Source organism: Entelurus aequoreus, linkage group LG14, assembly GCF_033978785.1.
Source record: "Entelurus aequoreus isolate RoL-2023_Sb linkage group LG14, RoL_Eaeq_v1.1, whole genome shotgun sequence".
Classification (NCBI taxonomy): Eukaryota; Metazoa; Chordata; class Actinopteri; order Syngnathiformes; family Syngnathidae; genus Entelurus; species Entelurus aequoreus.
In genome coordinates, this window is record NC_084744.1 from 59,160,210 (window position 1) to 59,179,587 (window position 19,378).

The window sequence follows — 19,378 nt, forward strand, 5'->3', positions numbered from 1 at the left end:
TTTCCTGACCTAACGTATATTATAGTGCACTGTATAACGGATAAACCACAGAAACTTCGACTGTACATATATATATATATATATATATATATATATATATATATATATATATATATATATACATATATATATATATATATATATATATATATATATATACATATATATATATATACGTTAGGTCAGGAAAAACCACAGAGGCTATTTCATCCCTACAAGCCTGTTTCGTAGGTTCCTCTGCTCTTTAAGGGATTTTACCTGCAAAACAGGCATGTAGGGATGAAATAGCCTCTGTGGTTTTTCCTGACCTAATATATATATATATATATATATATATATATATATATATATATATATATATATATATATACATATATATATATATATATATATATATATATATATACATACATACATACATACATATATACGTTAGGTCAGGAAAAAACACAGACTATTTCATCCCTACAAGCCTGTTTCGTAGGTAAAATCCCATAAAGAGCAGAGAAACCTGCAAAACAGGCTTGTAGGGATGAAATAGCCTCTGTGTTTTTTCTCTTCCAAAATGTGTTTGTCGTTGTTGTTTAGTGTGATTTCACTACATGGCACATGTTTATGGCAGTGTTGGCGTTGTTCATACTGCCACCCTTAGTGTGACACGTACGGCTGTTGACTAAGTATGCCCTTCATTCGCCCGTGTGTAGCCCATAGTCGGCACAATGAAATCTTGGTTAGGCTTTATGATTCTTGACTGTTCGATTGTGTAAAGCGGACTAAACTCGCCACGAAATTAACAACACCAAGATGGATTCAGGCGACCATTGCAGACGGTGCAAATGTAAAACGACGCTGCAGAAATTGGCTGTAAATATCTCCCAGGTGCCACAGAGAAGCCCTCAATAGAGCCTAATAGATTAAAAAAAAAATATATATATATATATATATATATATAAAAGATGAAAGCAAAAATCGATGGCTGACCCCTGGGTTGTAACACGTGGTTTCTCTTCCAGTAAAGCGTTCATTCGGTGCTGACTTGAAATAACATCGCTTGCTTTGTCCCTGAGACCTTGCGGCCGCCCGTCCAGGTGGTTATTCCCACCTGCCGTGTCAGGGACGTCTGAGGGTTTTCATCCCGCCTCCTTTCAGCAGCCTCCTCTCATAAAGGGATATTGTGACAACTCCGCGGGGTCAAGGGATCGCGTGATAAACCCGACAGAAAGCGCCCAAACGGTCTATGCGGTACCATAACGGGGTTTTTACTGGATTTGAGGCGCACTGCAAAAATATTGTTTTTGACACTTATAAAAAATCCAGACTTTTTGACACTTAGAAAAAATACCGTGTTTTTGACACTTAGAAAAAAATCCAGACTTTTTGACACTTACAAAAAATCCAGACTTTTTGACACTTACAAAAAATCCAGACTTTTTGACACTTAGGAAAAAATCCAGACTTTTTGACACTTAGAAAAATCCAGATTTTTTGACACTTAGAAAAAATACCGTGTTTTTGACCCTTAGAAAAAATACCGTGTTTTTGACACTTCGAAAAAAATCCAGACTTTTTGACACTTGGAAAAAATCCCGATTTTTTGACACTTAGAAAAAATCCCGACTTTTTGACACTTGGAAAAAATCCAGACTTTTTGACACTTGGAAAAAATCCAGACTTTCTGACACTAAGAAAAAATCCAGACTTTATGACACTTTGAAAAAATCCCGACTTTTTGACACTTTGAAAAAATACCGTGTTTTTGACACTTGGAAAAAATACCGTGTTTTTGACACTTGGAAAAAATCCAGACTTTCTGACACTAACAATAAATCAAGACTTTCTGACACTAAGAAAAAATCCAGACTTTTTGACACTTAGAAAAAATACAGTGTTTTTGACACTTAGAAAAAAATCCAAACTTTTTGACACTTGGAACAAATCCAGACTTTTTGACACTTAGAATAAATTCAGACTTTTTGACACTTAGAATAAATTCAGACTTTTTGAAACTTAAAATAAATTCAGACTTTTTGACACTTCAAAAAAATACCATGTTTTTGACACTTAGAAAAAATCCAGACTTTTTGACACTTAGAAAAAATCCAGACATTTTGACACTTAGAAAAAATCCAGACTTTTTGACACTTGGAAAAAATACAGACTTTCTGACACTAAGAAAAAATCCAGACTTTTTGACACTTTGAAAAAATCCAGACTTTTTGACACTTGGAAAAAATACCGTGTTTTTGACACTTGGAAAAAAATACCGTGTTTTTGACACTTGGAAAAAATCGAGACTTTCTGACACTAAGAAAAAATCCAGACTTTTTGACACTTAGAAAAAATACCGTGTTTTTGATACTTAGAAAAAATACTGTGTTTTTGATACTTAGAAAAAATCCAAACTTTTTCACAATTGGAAAAAATCCAGACTTTTTGACACTTAGAATAAATTCAGACTTTTTGACACTTAGAATAAATTCAGACTTTTTGACACTTAAAATAAATTCAGACTTTTTGACACTTCAAAAAAATACCATGTTTTTGACACTTAGAAAAAATCCAGACTTTTTGACACTTAGAAAAAATCCAGACTTTTTGACACTTGGAAAAAATACAGACTTTCTGACACTAAGAAAAAATCCCGACTTTTTGACACTTTGAAAAAATCCCGACTTTTTGACACTTTGAAAAAATACCGTGTTTTTGACACTTGGAAAAAAATACCGTGTTTTTGACACTTGGAAAAAATCCCGACTTTCTGACACTTGGAACAAATCCAGACTTTTTGACACTTAGAATAAATTCAGACTTTTTGACACTTAGAATAAATTCAGACTTTTTGACACTTAAAATAAATTCAGACTTTTTGACACTTCAAAAAAATACCATGTTTTTGACACTTAGAAAAAATCCAGACTTTTTGACACTTAGAAAAAATCCAGACTTTTTGACACTTGGAAAAAATACAGACTTTCTGACACTAAGAAAAAATCCCGACTTTTTGACACTTTGAAAAAATCCCGACTTTTTGACACTTTGAAAAAATACCGTGTTTTTGACACTTGGAAAAAAATACCGTGTTTTTAACACTTGGAAAAAATCGAGACTTTCTGACACTAAGAAAAAATCCAGACTTTCTGACACTAAGAAAAAATCCAGACTTTTTGACACTTAGAAAAAATACCGTGTTTTTGATACTTAGAAAAAATACTGTGTTTTTGATACTTAGAAAAAAATCCAAACTTTTTCACTCTTGGAAAAAATCCAGACTTTTTGACACTTAGAATAAATTCAGACTTTTTGACACTTAGAATAAATTCAGACTTTTTGACACTTGGAAAAAATCCAGACTTTTTGACACTTAGAAAAATCCAGACTTTTTGACACTTAGAAAAAATACCGTGTTTTTGACCCTTAGAAAAACTACCGTGTTTTTGACACTTCGAAAAAAATCCCGACTTTTTGACACTTGGAAAAAATCCAGATTTTTTGACACTTAGAAAAAATCCCGACTTTTTGACACTTGGAAAAAATCCCGACTTTTTGACACTTGGAAAAAATCCAGACTTTCTGACACTAAGAAAAAATCCCGACTTTTTGACACTTTGAAAAAATCCCGACTTTTTGACACTTTGAAAAAATACTGTGTTTTTGACACTTGGAAAAAAATACCGTGTTTTTGACACTTGGAAAAAATCGAGACTTTCTGACACTAAGAAAAAATCCAGACTTTTTGACACTTAGAAAAAATACCGTGTTTTTGATACTTAGAAAAAATACTGTGTTTTTGATACTTTGAAAAAATCCAAACTTTTTCACACTTGGAAAAAATCCAGACTTTTTGACACTTAGAATAAATTCAGACTTTTTGACACTTAGAATAAATTCAGACTTTTTGACACTTGGAAAAAATCCAGACTTTTTGACACTTAGGAAAAAATCCAGACTTTTTGACACTTAGAAAAATCCAGACTTTTTGACACTTAGAAAAAATACCGTGTTTTTGACCCTTAGAAAAAATACCTTGTTTTTGACACTTCGAAAAAAAACCACACTTTTTGACACTTGGAAAAAATCCAGATTTTTTGACACTTAGAAAAAATCCCGACTTTTTGACACTTGGAAAAAATCCCGACTTTTTGACACTTGGAAAAAATCCAGACTTTCTGACACTAAGAAAAAATCCAGACTTTATGACACTTTGAAAAAATACCGTGTTTTTGACACTTGGAAAAAATACCGTGTTTTTGACACTTGGAAAAAATCCAGACTTTCTGACACTAAGAATAAATCAAGACTTTCTGACACTAAGAAAAAATCCAGACTTTTTGACACTTAGAAAAAATACCGTGTTTTTGACACTTAGAAAAAAATCCAAACTTTTTGACACTTGGAACAAATCCAGACTTTTTGACACTTAGAATAAATTCAGATTTTTTGACACTTAGAATAAATTCAGACTTTTTGACACTTAAAATAAATTCAGACTTTTTGACACTTCAAAAAAATACCATGTTTTTGACACTTAGAAAAAATCCAAACTTTTTGACACTTAGAAAAAATCCAGACATTTTGACACTTAGAAAAAATCCAGACTTTTTGACACTTGGAAAAAATACAGACTTTCTGACACTAAGAAAAAATCCCGACTTTTTGACACTTTGAAAAAATCCCGACTTTTTGACACTTTGAAAAAATACCGTGTTTTTGACACTTCGAAAAAAATACCGTGTTTTTGACACTTGGAAAAAATCGAGACTTTCTGACACTAAGAAAAAATCCAGACTTTCTGACACTAAGAAAAAATCCAGACTTTCTGACACTAAGAAAAAATCCAGACTTTTTGACACTTAGAAAAAATACCGTGTTTTTGATACTTAGAAAAAATACTGTGTTTTTGATACTTAGAAAAAATCCAAACTTTTTCACACTTGGAAAAAATCCAGACTTTTTGACACTTAGAATAAATTCAGACTTTTTGACACTTAGAATAAATTCAGACTTTTTGACACTTGGAAAAAATCCAGACTTTTTGACACTTAGGAAAAAATCCCGACTTTTTGACACTTGGAAAAAATCCAGACTTTCTGACACTAAGAAAAAATCCAGACTTTATGACACTTTGAAAAAATCCAGACTTTATGACACTTTGAAAAAATACCGTGTTTTTGACACTTGGAAAAAATACCGTGTTTTTGACACTTGGAAAAAATCCAGACTTTCTGACACTAAGAATAAATCAAGACTTTCTGACACTAAGAAAAAATCCAGACTTTTTGACACTTAGAAAAAATACCGTGTTTTTGACACTTAGAAAAAAATCCAAACTTTTTGACACTTGGAACAAATCCAGACTTTTTGACACTTAGAATAAATTCAGACTTTTTGACACTTAGAATAAATTCAGACTTTTTGACACTTAAAATAAATTCAGACTTTTTGACACTTCAAAAAAATACCATGTTTTTGACACTTAGAAAAAATCCAGACTTTTTGACACTTAGAAAAAATCCAGACATTTTGACACTTAGAAAAAATACAGACATTTTGACACTTAGAAAAAATACAGACTTTTTGACACTTGGAAAAAATACAGACTTTCTGACACTAAGAAAAAATCCCGACTTTTTGACACTTTGAAAAAATACCGTGTTTTTGACACTTGGAAAAAAATACCGTGTTTTTGACACTTGGAAAAAATCGAGACTTTCTGACACTAAGAAAAAATCCAGACTTTCTGACACTAAGAAAAAATCCAGACTTTTTGACACTTAGAAAAAATACCGTGTTTTTGATACTTAGAAAAAATACTGTGTTTTTGATACTTAGAAAAAATCCAAACTTTTTCACACTTGGAAAAAATCCAGACTTTTTGACACTTAGAAAAAATCCAGACATTTTGACACTTAGAAAAAATCCAGACTTTTTGACACTTGGAAAAAATACAGACTTTCTGACACTAAGAAAAAATCCCGACTTTTTGACACTTTGAAAAAATCCCGACTTTTTGACACTTTGAAAAAATACCGTGTTTTTGACACTTGGAAAAAAATACCGTGTTTTTGACACTTGGAAAAAATCGAGACTTTCTGACACTAAGAAAAAATCCAGACTTTCTGACACTAAGGAAAAATCCAGACTTTTTGACACTTAGAAAAAATACCGTGTTTTTTATACTTAGAAAAAATACTGTGTTTTTGATACTTAGAAAAAATCCAAACTTTTTCACACTTGGAAAAAATCCAGACTTTTTGACACTTAGAATAAATTCAGACTTTTTGACACTTAGAGTAAATTCAGACTTTTTGACACTTGGAAAAAATCCAGACTTTTTGACACTTGGAAAAAATCCAGACTTTTTGACACTTAGAATAAATTCAGACTTTTTGACACTTAGAATAAATTCAGACTTTTTGACACTTGGAAAAAATCCAGACTTTTTGACACTTAGAATAAATTCAGACTTTTTGACACTTGGAAAAAATCCAGACTTTTTGACACTTAGAAAAAATCCAGACTTTTTGACACTTAGAAAAAATCCAGACTTTTTGACACTTAGAAAAAATTCAGACTTTTTGACACTTAGAATAAATTCAGACTTTTTGACACTTAGAATAAATTCAGACTTTTTGACACTTGGAAAAAATCCAGACTTTTTGACACTTAGAAAAAATCCAGACTTTTTGACACTTGGAAAAAATCCAGACTTTTTGACACTTAGAAAAAATCCAGACTTTTTGACACTTAGAATAAATTCAGACTTTTTGAAACTTTGAAAAAATCCAGACTTTTTGACACTTAGAAAAAATCCAGACTTTTTTACACTTAGAAAAAATCCAGACTTTTTGACACTTGGAAACTGCAAAACATAAAGATAGTGCTATCATGTCAGTTCAGAAAACACAATATTGCCAAAAGCGTTTTCAGATCTGGTAGAGTGGTGCAGAAGCAACAAACCGTCGACAAGACCAAGGAGATCATCGTCGACTTCAGGAGGCGCTCCACTCTTTGTCAACGGCACAGCAGTGGAGATGGTAAGCAGCACCAAGTTCCTGGGGGTGCAGATAACTGACAATATGACCTGGTCCCTACACACCGGAGCTCATGCAGCGCATGCATTTTTTGCGTCGGATGAAAAGAGCCTGGAAGTCTCTGCAGAGAGTGGTGAGGACGGCGGAAAAGATCATCGGGACTCCTCTTCCTCCTATCCAGGAGATGGCAAAAAGCCGCTGCCTGACCAGGGCTCAGAAAATCTGTAGAGACTCCTCCCACCCCCACCAAGGACTGTTTTTACTGCTGGACTCTAGAAAGAGGCTCCGCAGCCTCCGTAGCAGAACCTCCAGGTTCTGTAACAGCTTCTTCCCTCAGGCCTTAAGACTCTTGAACGCATCATAATAATCCCCTCAATTCCCCCCCAAAATGGATTAAATAGCTGGAATATAAAGACAATATAACATACATCCATAAACGTGGATGCATATGCAAAAGTGCAATATATTTATCTGTACAGTAATCTATTTATTTGTATCTGCACCTTATTGCTCTTTTATCCTGCACTACAACGAGCTAATGCAACAAAATTTCGTTCTTATTTGTACTGTAAAGTTCAAATTTAAATGACAATAATGGGAAGTCTAAGTCTAAGTCTAAATATGAACTTGAAGTGTCATCCCATTCCTAACCCATAGGGTTCAGTATGATGTCGGTCCACCTTTTGCAGCTATCACAGCTTCAACTCTTCTGGGAAGGCTGTCCACAAGGTTGCGGAGTGTGTTTATAGGAATTTTCCACCATTCTTCCAAAAGCCCATTGGTGAGGTCACACACTGATGTTGGTGGAGAAGGCCTGGCTCTCGGTCCCCGTTCCAATTCATCCCAAAGGTGTTCTGTCGGGTACAGGTCAGGACTCTGTGTAGGCTAGTCAAGTTGAACGCTGTCACGTGAGATCCACCCAGGAAAAAAATTGTATGAATCTCTTCTCTACGGTACATCAATTTGATGTGTGTGTGTGTGTGTGTGTGTGTGTGTGTGTGTGTGTGTGTGTGTGTGTGTGTGTGTGTGTGTGTGTGTGTGTGTGTGTGTGTGTGTGTGTGTGTGTGTGTGTGTGTGTGTGTGTGTGTGTGTGTGTGTGTGTGTATATATATACAGTGTATATATATGTATGTATATATATATATATATACAGTGTATATATACTGTATGTATACTATACATATATATACATACAGTATATATATATATATATATATATACATATATACAGTGTATATATATGTGTATACTATATATATATACATATATATATATATATATGTATACAGTATATATATATATATATATATATATATATATATATATATAGTATACATATATATATATACACTGTATATATATGTATACAGTATATATATATATATATAGTATACATATATATATACACTGTATATATGTATGTATATATATATTACAACATATATATATACAGTATATATATATACACTGTATATATGAATATATATATATATACAAATATATGTACACTGTATATATATGTATATATATATATTATATATATGTGTGTATATATGTATATATGTATAAATATGTACATATATACATATTTATACATATACACATATTTATATATATATACATATATACACACATATATGTATAATATATATATATATATACATATATACATATATATACAGTGTACACATATTTGTATATATATATATTATACATATATATATACAGTATATATATACACTGTATATATGAATATATATATATATATGTACACTGTATATATATGTATATATATATATATTATATATATGTGTACATATGTATATATATAAATGTGTATATGTATATAAATATGTATGTATATATATAAAAGTATGTATATATATATATGTATATAGATATATGTATATATATAAATATGTACATATATGTATGTATACACATACAATATGTATGTGTGTGTGTATATATATATATAAATATGTACATATATGTATGTATACACATATGTGTGTGTGTGTATATATATATATATATATATATAATATGTATATATATATATATATACATGTGTGTGTATATATATGTGTTTGTATATATAAATATATACATGTATGTATATGTATATATATGTATGTATATGTATATATGTGTATATATGTATGTGTGTATATACATGTATATATGTGTGTGTATATATATATATATATATATATATATATATATATATATATATATATATATATATATATATATATATATATATATATATATGAATATATATATATATATGAATATATATATATATGAATATTATTTTTCCAAAAATCAATTACAATTGCGGTCTTTTTTATCGATTTTTTATTTTATTTTTTTAACCTGATTAAGAATCGTTATGAATAAGAATCATTCAAAAATCTTTTTTTTTTAACGTCTCTAATTATAACATTACACACAGTTTGAACAGTAACACTGTTTGACTATCGGAACATAAAACAATGTACAGTGAATAAGGTACTACTGTATTGTCGACTGTAGTGCAACTCTACTCCACTACAAAATAGCAACATTGATAGCTTGGTATTATTTTTAATACAATGGTACATATGTATTTAATGCTGAGACTTTATTTCAAGTATCTAAAGATTTGGATTCGGAGCAGTAACACTTGTTTACTTGTGCAGGTGTGCCTAATGGTGTGGCCGGTGACGTCATCTTCCACAGGAACCCAGCGAGTGGATGCTGCCCTCTAGCGGCAAAAGTGAGGGACTGCGCGGCGGAGGGCGGAGCTCTTTTCTTGTAGTACGTCCTCCCTTTCTTACTTTCGATTTTAAAAAAGGGAGACGAGCCGACGCGATGTCGCTGGACCTGGTCTTGCGTATTAGCAACAAAGACTACACCAACTGGGTCAAAGCAGGACTGTGTTTGTCCTTCGTGGTGGAAGATCTGCGTCCGTTCGTGGAGGAGCAGATGCGAGACTTTCACCATGATTTGCTGCGTGGGAATCCTCGTCTTCGGGAACGCTGTGAGAAGTCATGTCCTCCCAATCATGTTCAGGTTTGGCGACATTTTGTGGTTTTGTGTTTTAAAGGCCTACTGAAATGAATTTTTTTTATTTAAACGGGGATAGCAGATCTATTCTATGTGTCATACTTGGTCATTTCGCGATATTGCCATATTTTTGCTGAAAGGATTTAGTATAGAACAACGACGATAAAGATTGCAACTTTTGGTATCTGATAAAAAAAAAGGCTTGCCCCTACCATTAATTTGAGCGAGGATGAAAGATTTGTGGATGAGTAAAGTGCAAGTGAAGGACTAGTGGGGAGTTGAAGCTATTCAGATAGGGAAGATGCTGTGAGAGCCGGGGGTGACCTGATATTCAGCTGGGAATGACTACAACAGTAAATAAACACAAGACATATATATACTCTATTAGCCACAACACAACCAGGCTTATATTTAATATGCCACAAATTAATCCTGCATAAAAACACCTGCGTGTTTGTTATGCTAGCTCCTAGCTCCTCTGCTAGCTCCTAGCTCCATAGAACACGCCAATACAATTCAAACACCTGATCAACACACACAATCACTCAGCCCAAAAGACCGTTCACCTAACCCAAGGTTCATAAAGCTTATATATTTTTAAAAAGTTACGTACATACGCAAAAAAAAGTTGCGCACATACGGTCAAGCGATCAAATGTTTAGAAGCCAAAGCTGCATACTCACAGTAGCACGTCTGCGTCTTTGTCATCCAAATCAAAGTAATCCTGGTAAGAGTCTGTGTTGTCCCAGTTCTCTACATCGAAGTCAAAAGTCCTCCTGGTTAGAGTCTCTGTTATCCGAGTTCTTCCATCTTGACTGCATCTTTCGGGAATGTAAACAAAGAAGCGCCGGCTGTGTACTGTTGTTGCTGACTACGTTCGAAAAATACGTCCATTTCGCACCGACAACTTTCTTCTTTGCTTGCTCAGCTTCCTTCTCCATAATGCAATGAACATGATTGCAACAGATTCACGAACACAGATGTCCAGAATACTGTGGAATTATGAAATGAAAACAGAGCTTTTTCGTATTGGCTTCAATGTGGAAGGCATACCCGTGTTCGCCGGGCTACGTCACGCGCATACGTCATCCTCAAAGGCGTTTCGAACCGGAAGTTTAGCGGAAAATTTAAAATGTCACTTTATAAGTTAACCCGGCCGTATTGGCATGTGTAATAATGTTAAGATTTCATCATTGATATATAAACTATCAGACTGCGTGGTCGGTAGTAGTGGCTTTCAGTAGGCCTTTAAGGCCCTGGCAAACATACAGTCGTGGTCTAAAGTTGACATACACTTGTAAAGAACATAATGTCATGGCTGTCTTGAGTTTCCAATCATATCTACAACTCTTATTTTTTTGTGATAGAGTGATTGGAGCACATACTTGTTGGTCACAAAAAACATTCATGAAGTTTGCTTCTTTTGTGAATTTATTATGGGTCTACTGAAATTGCAAAATGTTAATATTTGCTTACATGTCCCTTGGCAAGTTTCACTGCAATAAGGCGCTTTTGGTAGCCATCCACAAGCTTCTGCTTGAGTTCTTGACCACCAAAATTGGTGCAGTTCAGTTAAATATGTTGGTTTTCTGACGCGGACTTGTTTCTTCAGCATTGTCCACACGTCTACATCAGGACTTTGGGAAGGCCATTCTAAAACCTTCATTCTAGCCTGATTTAGCCATTCCTTTACCACTTTTGACATGTGTTTGGGGTCATTGTCCTGTTGGAACACCCAACTGCGCCCAAGACCCAACCTCCGGGCTGATGATTTTAGGTTGTCCTGAAGAATTTGGAGGTAATCCTCCTTTTTCATTGTCCCATTTACTCTCTGTAAAGCACCAGTTCCATTGGCAGCAAAACAGGCCCAGAGCATAATACTACCACCACCATGCTTGACGGTAGGTGTGGTGTTCCTGGGATTAAAGGCCTCACCTTTTCTCCTCCAAACATATTGCTGGGTATTGTGGCCAAACAGCTCCATTTTTGCTTCATCTGACATCACATGGACAAAGATAAGACCTTCTGGAGGAAAGTTCTGTGGTCAGCATACTTGCCAACCCTCCCGATTTTTCCAAGAGACTCCCGAATTTCAGTGCCCCTCCCGAAAATCTCCCGGGGCAACGTTTCTCCCGATTTTCACCCGGACAACAATATTAGGGGCGTGCCGTGATGGCACTGCCTTTAGCGTCCTCTACAATCTGTCAACGCGTCCGCTTTTTCACCATACAAACAGCGGGCCCGCCCAGTCACATGTTGTATGCGGCTTCAGCATACACACGACAGTGACTGCAAGGCATACCTGGTCAACAGCCATACAGGTCACACTGAGGGTGTCCGTATAAACAAGTTTAACACTGTTACAAATATGCGCCACACTGTGAACCCACACCAAACAAGAATGACAAACACATTTCGGAACACAACATAAACACAACAGAACAAATACCCAGAATCCCTTGCATCCCTAACTCTTCCGGGCTACAATATACACCCCCGCTACCTCCAAACCCCGCCCCCCAACCCTGCCTACCTGACCCCCCCCCCCCCCCCCAATCTCCCGAATTCGAAAGTCTCAAGGTTGGCAAGTTCTGTGGTCAGATGAAACAAAAATGGAGCTGTTTGGCCACAATACCCAGCAATATGTTTGGAGGAGAAAAGGTGAGGCCTTTAATCTCAGGAACACCATACCTACCATCAAGCATGGTGGTGGTAGTATTATGCTCTGGGCCTGTTTTGCTGCCAATGGAACTGGTGCTTTACAGAGAGTAAATGGGACAATGAAAAAGGAGGATTACCTCCAAATTCTTCAGGACAACCTAAAATCATCAGCCCGGAGGTTGGGTCTTGGGCGCAGTTGGGTGTTCCAACAGGACAATGAGCCCAAACACACGTCAAAAGTGGTAAAGGAATGGCTAAATCAGGCTTGAATGAAGGTTTTAGAATGGCCTTCCCAAAGTCCTGACTTAAATGTGTGGACAATGCTGAAGAAACAAGTCCATGTCAGAAAAACCAACAAATTTAGCTGAACTGCACCAATTTTGTCAAGAGGAGTGGTCAAAAATTCAAGCAGAAGCTTGTGGGTGGCTACCAAAAGCGCCTTATTGCAGTGAAACTTGCCAAGGGACATGTAAGCAAATATTAACATTGCTGTATGTATACTTTTGACCCAGCACATTTTCAGTAGACCCATAATAAATTCATAAAAGAAGCAAACTTCATGAATGTTTTTTTTGTGACCAACAAGTATGTGCTCCAATCACTCTATCACAAAAAGATAAGACTTGTAGAAATGATTGGAAACTCAAGACAGCCATGACATTATGTTCTTTACACGTGTATGCGGGCCTGGCCCTAACCAATCTAGCGCCCTAGGCAAGATTTTAGGTGGCGCCCCCCCACATCGGCAGTGAAGTGTATATACTCACAAGAAACCGAATAGCTTTGTCTTTGACCTTTTTTTACTTAAAGAAGGCAAATTAACATATTATATGAGAATGTTATGTTATGATTATCTTTAACCGAATCACAGCAGTGCTCAAATTAAAAAACAGCATTCCCTCTCATGTGATATTGCTTAATTAACATTAATGATGTGCACTTTAACAACTAGGCTTACAACTCTATACCTAATATATAAAGGGGTGGAAAAGTGACTATTACCTGCAGGGCAAACATTAGCTAACCAGAAGGCAATAACAATGTAAACAAAAAACACCTGCTTAAAAGATCTAATACAAATGTCCCTGGGGAATGTAAGGTGGGAGTACTGTAATTACCTAACGTTACATTATTATTCAGAGATTCAGATTCAGAGCTTTATTTGTCCATTCTTAACATGTACAAGACACATAAGAACTGAAATTACATTTTCGGCACAATCCCGCTAAGAGCAGACATACGTTACAGGGAGACAAGACGGGACCGCCAACGGATCAGCCACTTAGGGCGCTCCTTAAAAAGGTGGGAAAAAGGTGACATTGGGGAAGGGGGGGAGAGTAAAAAAAATATCAGTCTGAGGCTGGACCCTCAGGAATGGTCCAGACTGAGTCCGAGGAAAAAAACCTCACATAGCATGGCACACATAAACATGGTACATGTAATCACAACAACTCGCAACAGAGTCATCCAACAGGACTTTGGAGGCCGGCAGCTGCTGTTGAGCGCTACTCAGCCCCCACAACCCCGGAGGAATTAAGCAGTGGTGAAGGCGTTGATTTGGGGAGGGGTGTGTGCGTGCATGTATGCCCAATTAACTTGGGTGAGATGTTGGAATTGTCTTTATGGGCCGAGGCCGGCCCCAAGAGTTCAAGAGTTCAAGAGTCCGACCCAGGTGCTTTTGAAAAAAAAGGGAAAGGTCAAAAGCGTCCATCTTTGAGGAGTCCTCAGGGGAGTGTTTTCAAACAGCCTGTTCCTCAAGGCCATTCGAGGGAGTCAAATCGTAGATTAAGATGTTGTTTTTTCTTCGAGCAGTCAAAACAATGACATTCCTGCTCTGTATGCTGGCTCTGACAATTCCAATTTATTCTTTCTCTAACTTCATCAAGATGGAATCTACCTTGCGATTCAAATCAGCAATCGCTCCAGTCTGTGATCCCACAGCACGACCCAATCCTTCCATTGCGTTGAACAGCCTGTTGGCCCCTTGAGTGGCTGCCATCGTCTTCCGAATTTGACGATACACCAGAGCAATGCCCAGCCCAATCAGCAAATTCCCTGCGATCACAGCTCCAAATAGGTAGATGTCTTCCACGTCCTCGATGGAAAGGACTGAGAGGCACATGATTCTCCAAGTATTCCAGGAGTCTCTCACGTACCCCGCAGCAATGGTTCCATCAGGGCAGCCAGGCTCCCCCGAACCTCTTTTCCTTGTCGAAAAGACTGTGTCAATTGCGTCGAGAGTCCAGTTGATCAAATTCATTTTGATGTTTAGATTTGAGGACAGCTCAAGAAAAGAGGCTTCAAAAAGTTCGGACAAAGACAAGGACACAAGAAAGCAAGCGGGAAGGAGGAGGAGCAGGGAAAAATGCGACCACCCTCACCAAGAGGCAAGACAGAATGAATTATTTTCCATAACAATTTAGCCCCCTCCACAATATTAACCCGACGTTAAAACAGAACTAGCTATTTATTGATTAGCAATTGCCGAATCATGTAACATTAGCTTAATGCTAAAGAGCCAGGTTACTATCACATTCTGTAACAGACAAATCATTTCATGTAGGCTAACGTTACTCGTATACCTGCTACCTCTGTCTTTTTCTCGTTTCTCCTCCTCTTCTTTTCTATTTTTTCTTCCCTGGGCACCTGACAGTTTTGGCCGTTTTGACATTTGTGGTGACGTCCAAAAAGAGTCATGATACGGGAAGGGAGTGGGCGCACCGTGCGGGGGGAGGAGGGGGCGTAATGTTGTAACAAATAATATTTCTATTAAATAGGCTTTACTTTGCATTTTAATTAACGTGGGATTATTTTTTGCATTTAGAAATAAAAGTACCAACTTTTTTTTTTTTCCTCCAACATTTGTGGCACTGGCGTGGCGCCCCCTGATGGACGGCGCCCTTGACATTTGCCTACACGGCCTATGCCACGGGCCGGCCCTGCGTGTATGTACACTTTTGATCGCGACTGTGTGTAATAATTGTGTGCAGTCCTCTAAAGCATGCCAGCCGTGTTTAGAGTGGAAGTCTGAGATCCTGAATAATCACAGACAACGTGATCCCAAACTCAAATGGGGGAACTGTAACCCTTCCGCATGGAGGACAGACTACTGGGAGCTGGCCAAGGTCGGTTTCCAGTACCTTTGCATTTATTTCAATAAGTTGCGATGAAACGTTTCCCGCTCATTCCCTTCTCTTCTTCCCATCTTTAGGCGTACATGCCACAAGGTCAGCTGCGTATGAGAGCCGCAAATGAGTTTGACGCTTCTGCTCTGCTCAACCTCGTCAACTACTGTGCCCGGTTCCCCCCCGTCGACGTAAATACCGGGCCCGTGAAAGAGGTAAGCATCCGTAGTGTACAGACCTGCCGATACGTTTGTAACGATTAATCGATATATATCGATTTACACTATATTGCCAAAAGTATTTGTCCACCTTTCTTGACTCGCATATGAACTTCAGTGTTTCCCCCAGAATATTTGTTAGTTAAGGTGGTGTCTGCCTGGGGGGGCAATAGACTACAGACTGTGGTGAAGTAGGCCGGCAATCTGTGGTTGTGTTTTCCGCTCCGTATGCTGAATGGCAATATACGATATATATATATATCTCGATATTTCTTACGTAAAGTAAAAACAAAACACAAAACAGTCCTAGTCACCTGAGATACTAAGTGTGTCATTATTTTGACTTAGTAAATATTGACTTACCAAGACAAAATAATGACAGAGTCAAATTAATGACTTACTGTAAATAAGCGTTTGGAAAAAAGAGTTAAAAGTGGGGCCACGTGCTGACATATGCTCAGCTCATCATGCTCAACTAGAGCTGAAAAAAATAGTACAATAGTAATAGGAGAGACTATTCATCCCTGAACACCATGGAGTTCATGTAGGCTTAAAGGCCTACTGAAAGGAAATTTTCTTATTTAAAGGCCTACTGAAATGAATTTTTTTTATTTAAACGGGGATAGCAGATCTATTCTATGTGTCATACTTGATCATTTCGCGATATTGCCATATTTTTGCTGAAAGGATTTAGTATAGAACAACGACGATAAAGATTGCAACTTTTGGTATCTGATAAAAAAAAGGCTTGCACCTACCGGAAGTAGCGTGACGTAGTCAGTTGAACATATACGCAAAGTTCCCTATTGTTTACAATGATGGCCGCATGAAGTGAGAGAGATTCGGACCGAGAAAGCGACAATTTCCCCATTAATTTGAGCGAGGATGAAAGATTTGTGGATGAGTAAAGTGCAAGTGAAGGACTAGTGGGGAGTTGAAGCTATTCAGATAGGGAAGATGCTGTGAGAGCCGGGGGTGACCTGATATTCAGCTGGGAATGACTACAACAGTAAATAAACACAAGACATATATATACTCTATTAGCCACAACACAACCAGGCTTATATTTAATATGCCACAAATTAATCCTGCATAAAAACACCTGCGTGTTTGTTATGCTAGCTCCTAGCTCCTCTGCTAGCTCCTAGCTCCATAGAACACGCCAATACAATTCAAACACCTGATCAACACACACAATCACTCAGCCCAAAAGACCGTTTACCTAACCCAAGGTTCATAAAGCTTATATATTTTTAAAAAGTTACGTACGTGACGCGCACATACGGTCAAGTTATCGAATGTTTAGCAGCCAAGGCTGCATACTCACGGTACCTGATATTCAGCTGGGAATGACTACAACAGTAAATAAACACAAGACATATATATACTCTATTAGCCACAACACAACCAGGCTTATATTTAATATGCCACAAATTAATCCTGCATAATAACACCTGCGTGTTTGTTATGCTAGCTCCTAGCTCCTCTGCTAGCTCCTAGCTCCATAGAACACGCCAATACAATTCAAACACCCGATCAACACACACAATCACTCAGCCCAAAAGACCGTTCACCTAACCCAAGGTTCATAAAGCTTATATATTTTTAAAAAGTTACGTACGTGACGCGCACTTACGGTACGGTACGTGTTATGCTAGCTCCTAGCTCCTCTGCTAGCTCCTAGCTCCATAGAACACGCCAATACAATTCAAACACATGATCAACACACACAATCACTCAGCCCAAAAGACCGTTCACCTAACCCAAGGTTCATAAAGCTTATATATTTTAAAAAAGTTACGTACATACGCAAAAAAAAGCCAAAGCTGCATACTCACAGTAGCACGTCTGCGTCTTTGTCATCCAAATCAAAGTAATCCTGGTAAGAGTCTGTGTTGTCCCAGTTCTCTACAGGCGTCTGTGTATCCAAATCAAAAGTCCTCCTGGTTAGAGTCTCTGTTATCCGAGTTCTTCCATCTTGACTGCATCTTTCGGGAATGTAAACAAAGAAGCGCCGGCTGTGTACTGTTGTGGCTGACTACGTTCGAAAAATACGTCCATTTCGCACCGACAACTTTCTTCTTTGCTTGCTTGGCTTCCTTCTCCATAATGCAATGAACATGATTGAAACAGATTCACGAACACAGATGTCCAGAATACTGTGGAATTATGAAATGAAAACAGAGCTTTTTCGTACCGGCTTCAATGTGGAAGGCATACCCGTGTTCGTCGGGCTACGTCACGCGCATACGTCATCCTCAGAGGCGTTTCGAACCGGAAGTTTAGCGGCAAATTTAAAATGTCACTTTATAAGTTAACCCGGCCGTATTGGCATGTGTTATAATGTTAAGATTTCATCATTGATATATAAACTATCAGACTGCGTGGTCGGTAGTAGTGGGTTTCAGTAGGCCTTTAAACGGGGATAGCAGATCCATTCTATGTGTCATACTTGATCATTTCGCGATATTGCCATATTTTCGCTGAAAGGATTTAGTAGAGAACAACGACGATAAAGTTAGCAACTTTTGGTCGCTGATAAAAAAAAAGCCTTGCCTGTACCGGAAGTAGCGTGACGTCACAGGTTGAAAGGCTCCTCACATTTCCCCATTGTTTACACCAGCAGCGAGAGCGATTCGGACCGAGAAAGCGACGATTACCCCATTAATTTGAGCGAGGATGAAAGATTTGTGGATGAGGAACGTGAGAGTGAAGGACTAGAGTGCAGTGCAGGACGTATCTTTTTTCGCTCTGACCGTAACTTAGGTACAAGGGCTAATTGGATTCCACACTTTCTCCTTTTTCAATTGTGGATCACGGATTTGTATTTTAAACCAGTGGTCCCCAACCTTTTTGTAGCTGCGGACCGGTCAACGCTTGAAAATTTGTCCCACGGACCGGGGGGGGCGTGAAATTTAAAAAAATATATAATCATGTGTGCTTATGGACTGTATCCCTGCAGACTGTATTGATCTATATTGATATATAATGTATATATTGTGTTTTTTATGTTGATTTAATTTAAAAAATATATATATATTATTATTGTTTTTCTTTTGTTTTTATTTCTTGTGCGGCCGTCCGCGGCTTGGTGGTTGGGGACCACTGTTTTAAACCACCTCGGATACTATATCCTCTTGAAAATGAGAGTCGACAACGCGAAATGGACATTCACAGTGACTTTTATCTCCACGACAATACATCGGCGAAACACTTTAGCTACGGAGCTAACGTGATAGCATCAGGCTCAAATGCAGATAGAAACAAAAGAAATAAAGCCCTGACTGGAAGG

At 37.1% G+C, this 19,378-nt stretch overlaps 1 protein-coding gene across 1 annotated transcript in view; it reads left to right on the top strand.

The window, feature by feature from the left end:
- Positions 1–9,868: 9,868 nt before the first annotated feature.
- Positions 9,869–19,378, top strand: part of LOC133665476 (uncharacterized protein CXorf38 homolog) — a 15,164-nt gene continuing 5,654 nt past the window's right edge. Inside the window, exons 1-3 of the mRNA XM_062070781.1 lie at positions 9,869–10,088; positions 15,734–15,868; positions 15,955–16,083. Of these exons, the coding sequence (XP_061926765.1) occupies positions 9,888–10,088; positions 15,734–15,868; positions 15,955–16,083 (465 nt within the window). The 5' untranslated portion in view covers positions 9,869–9,887. The remainder of the gene's footprint in view (positions 10,089–15,733; positions 15,869–15,954; positions 16,084–19,378) is intronic.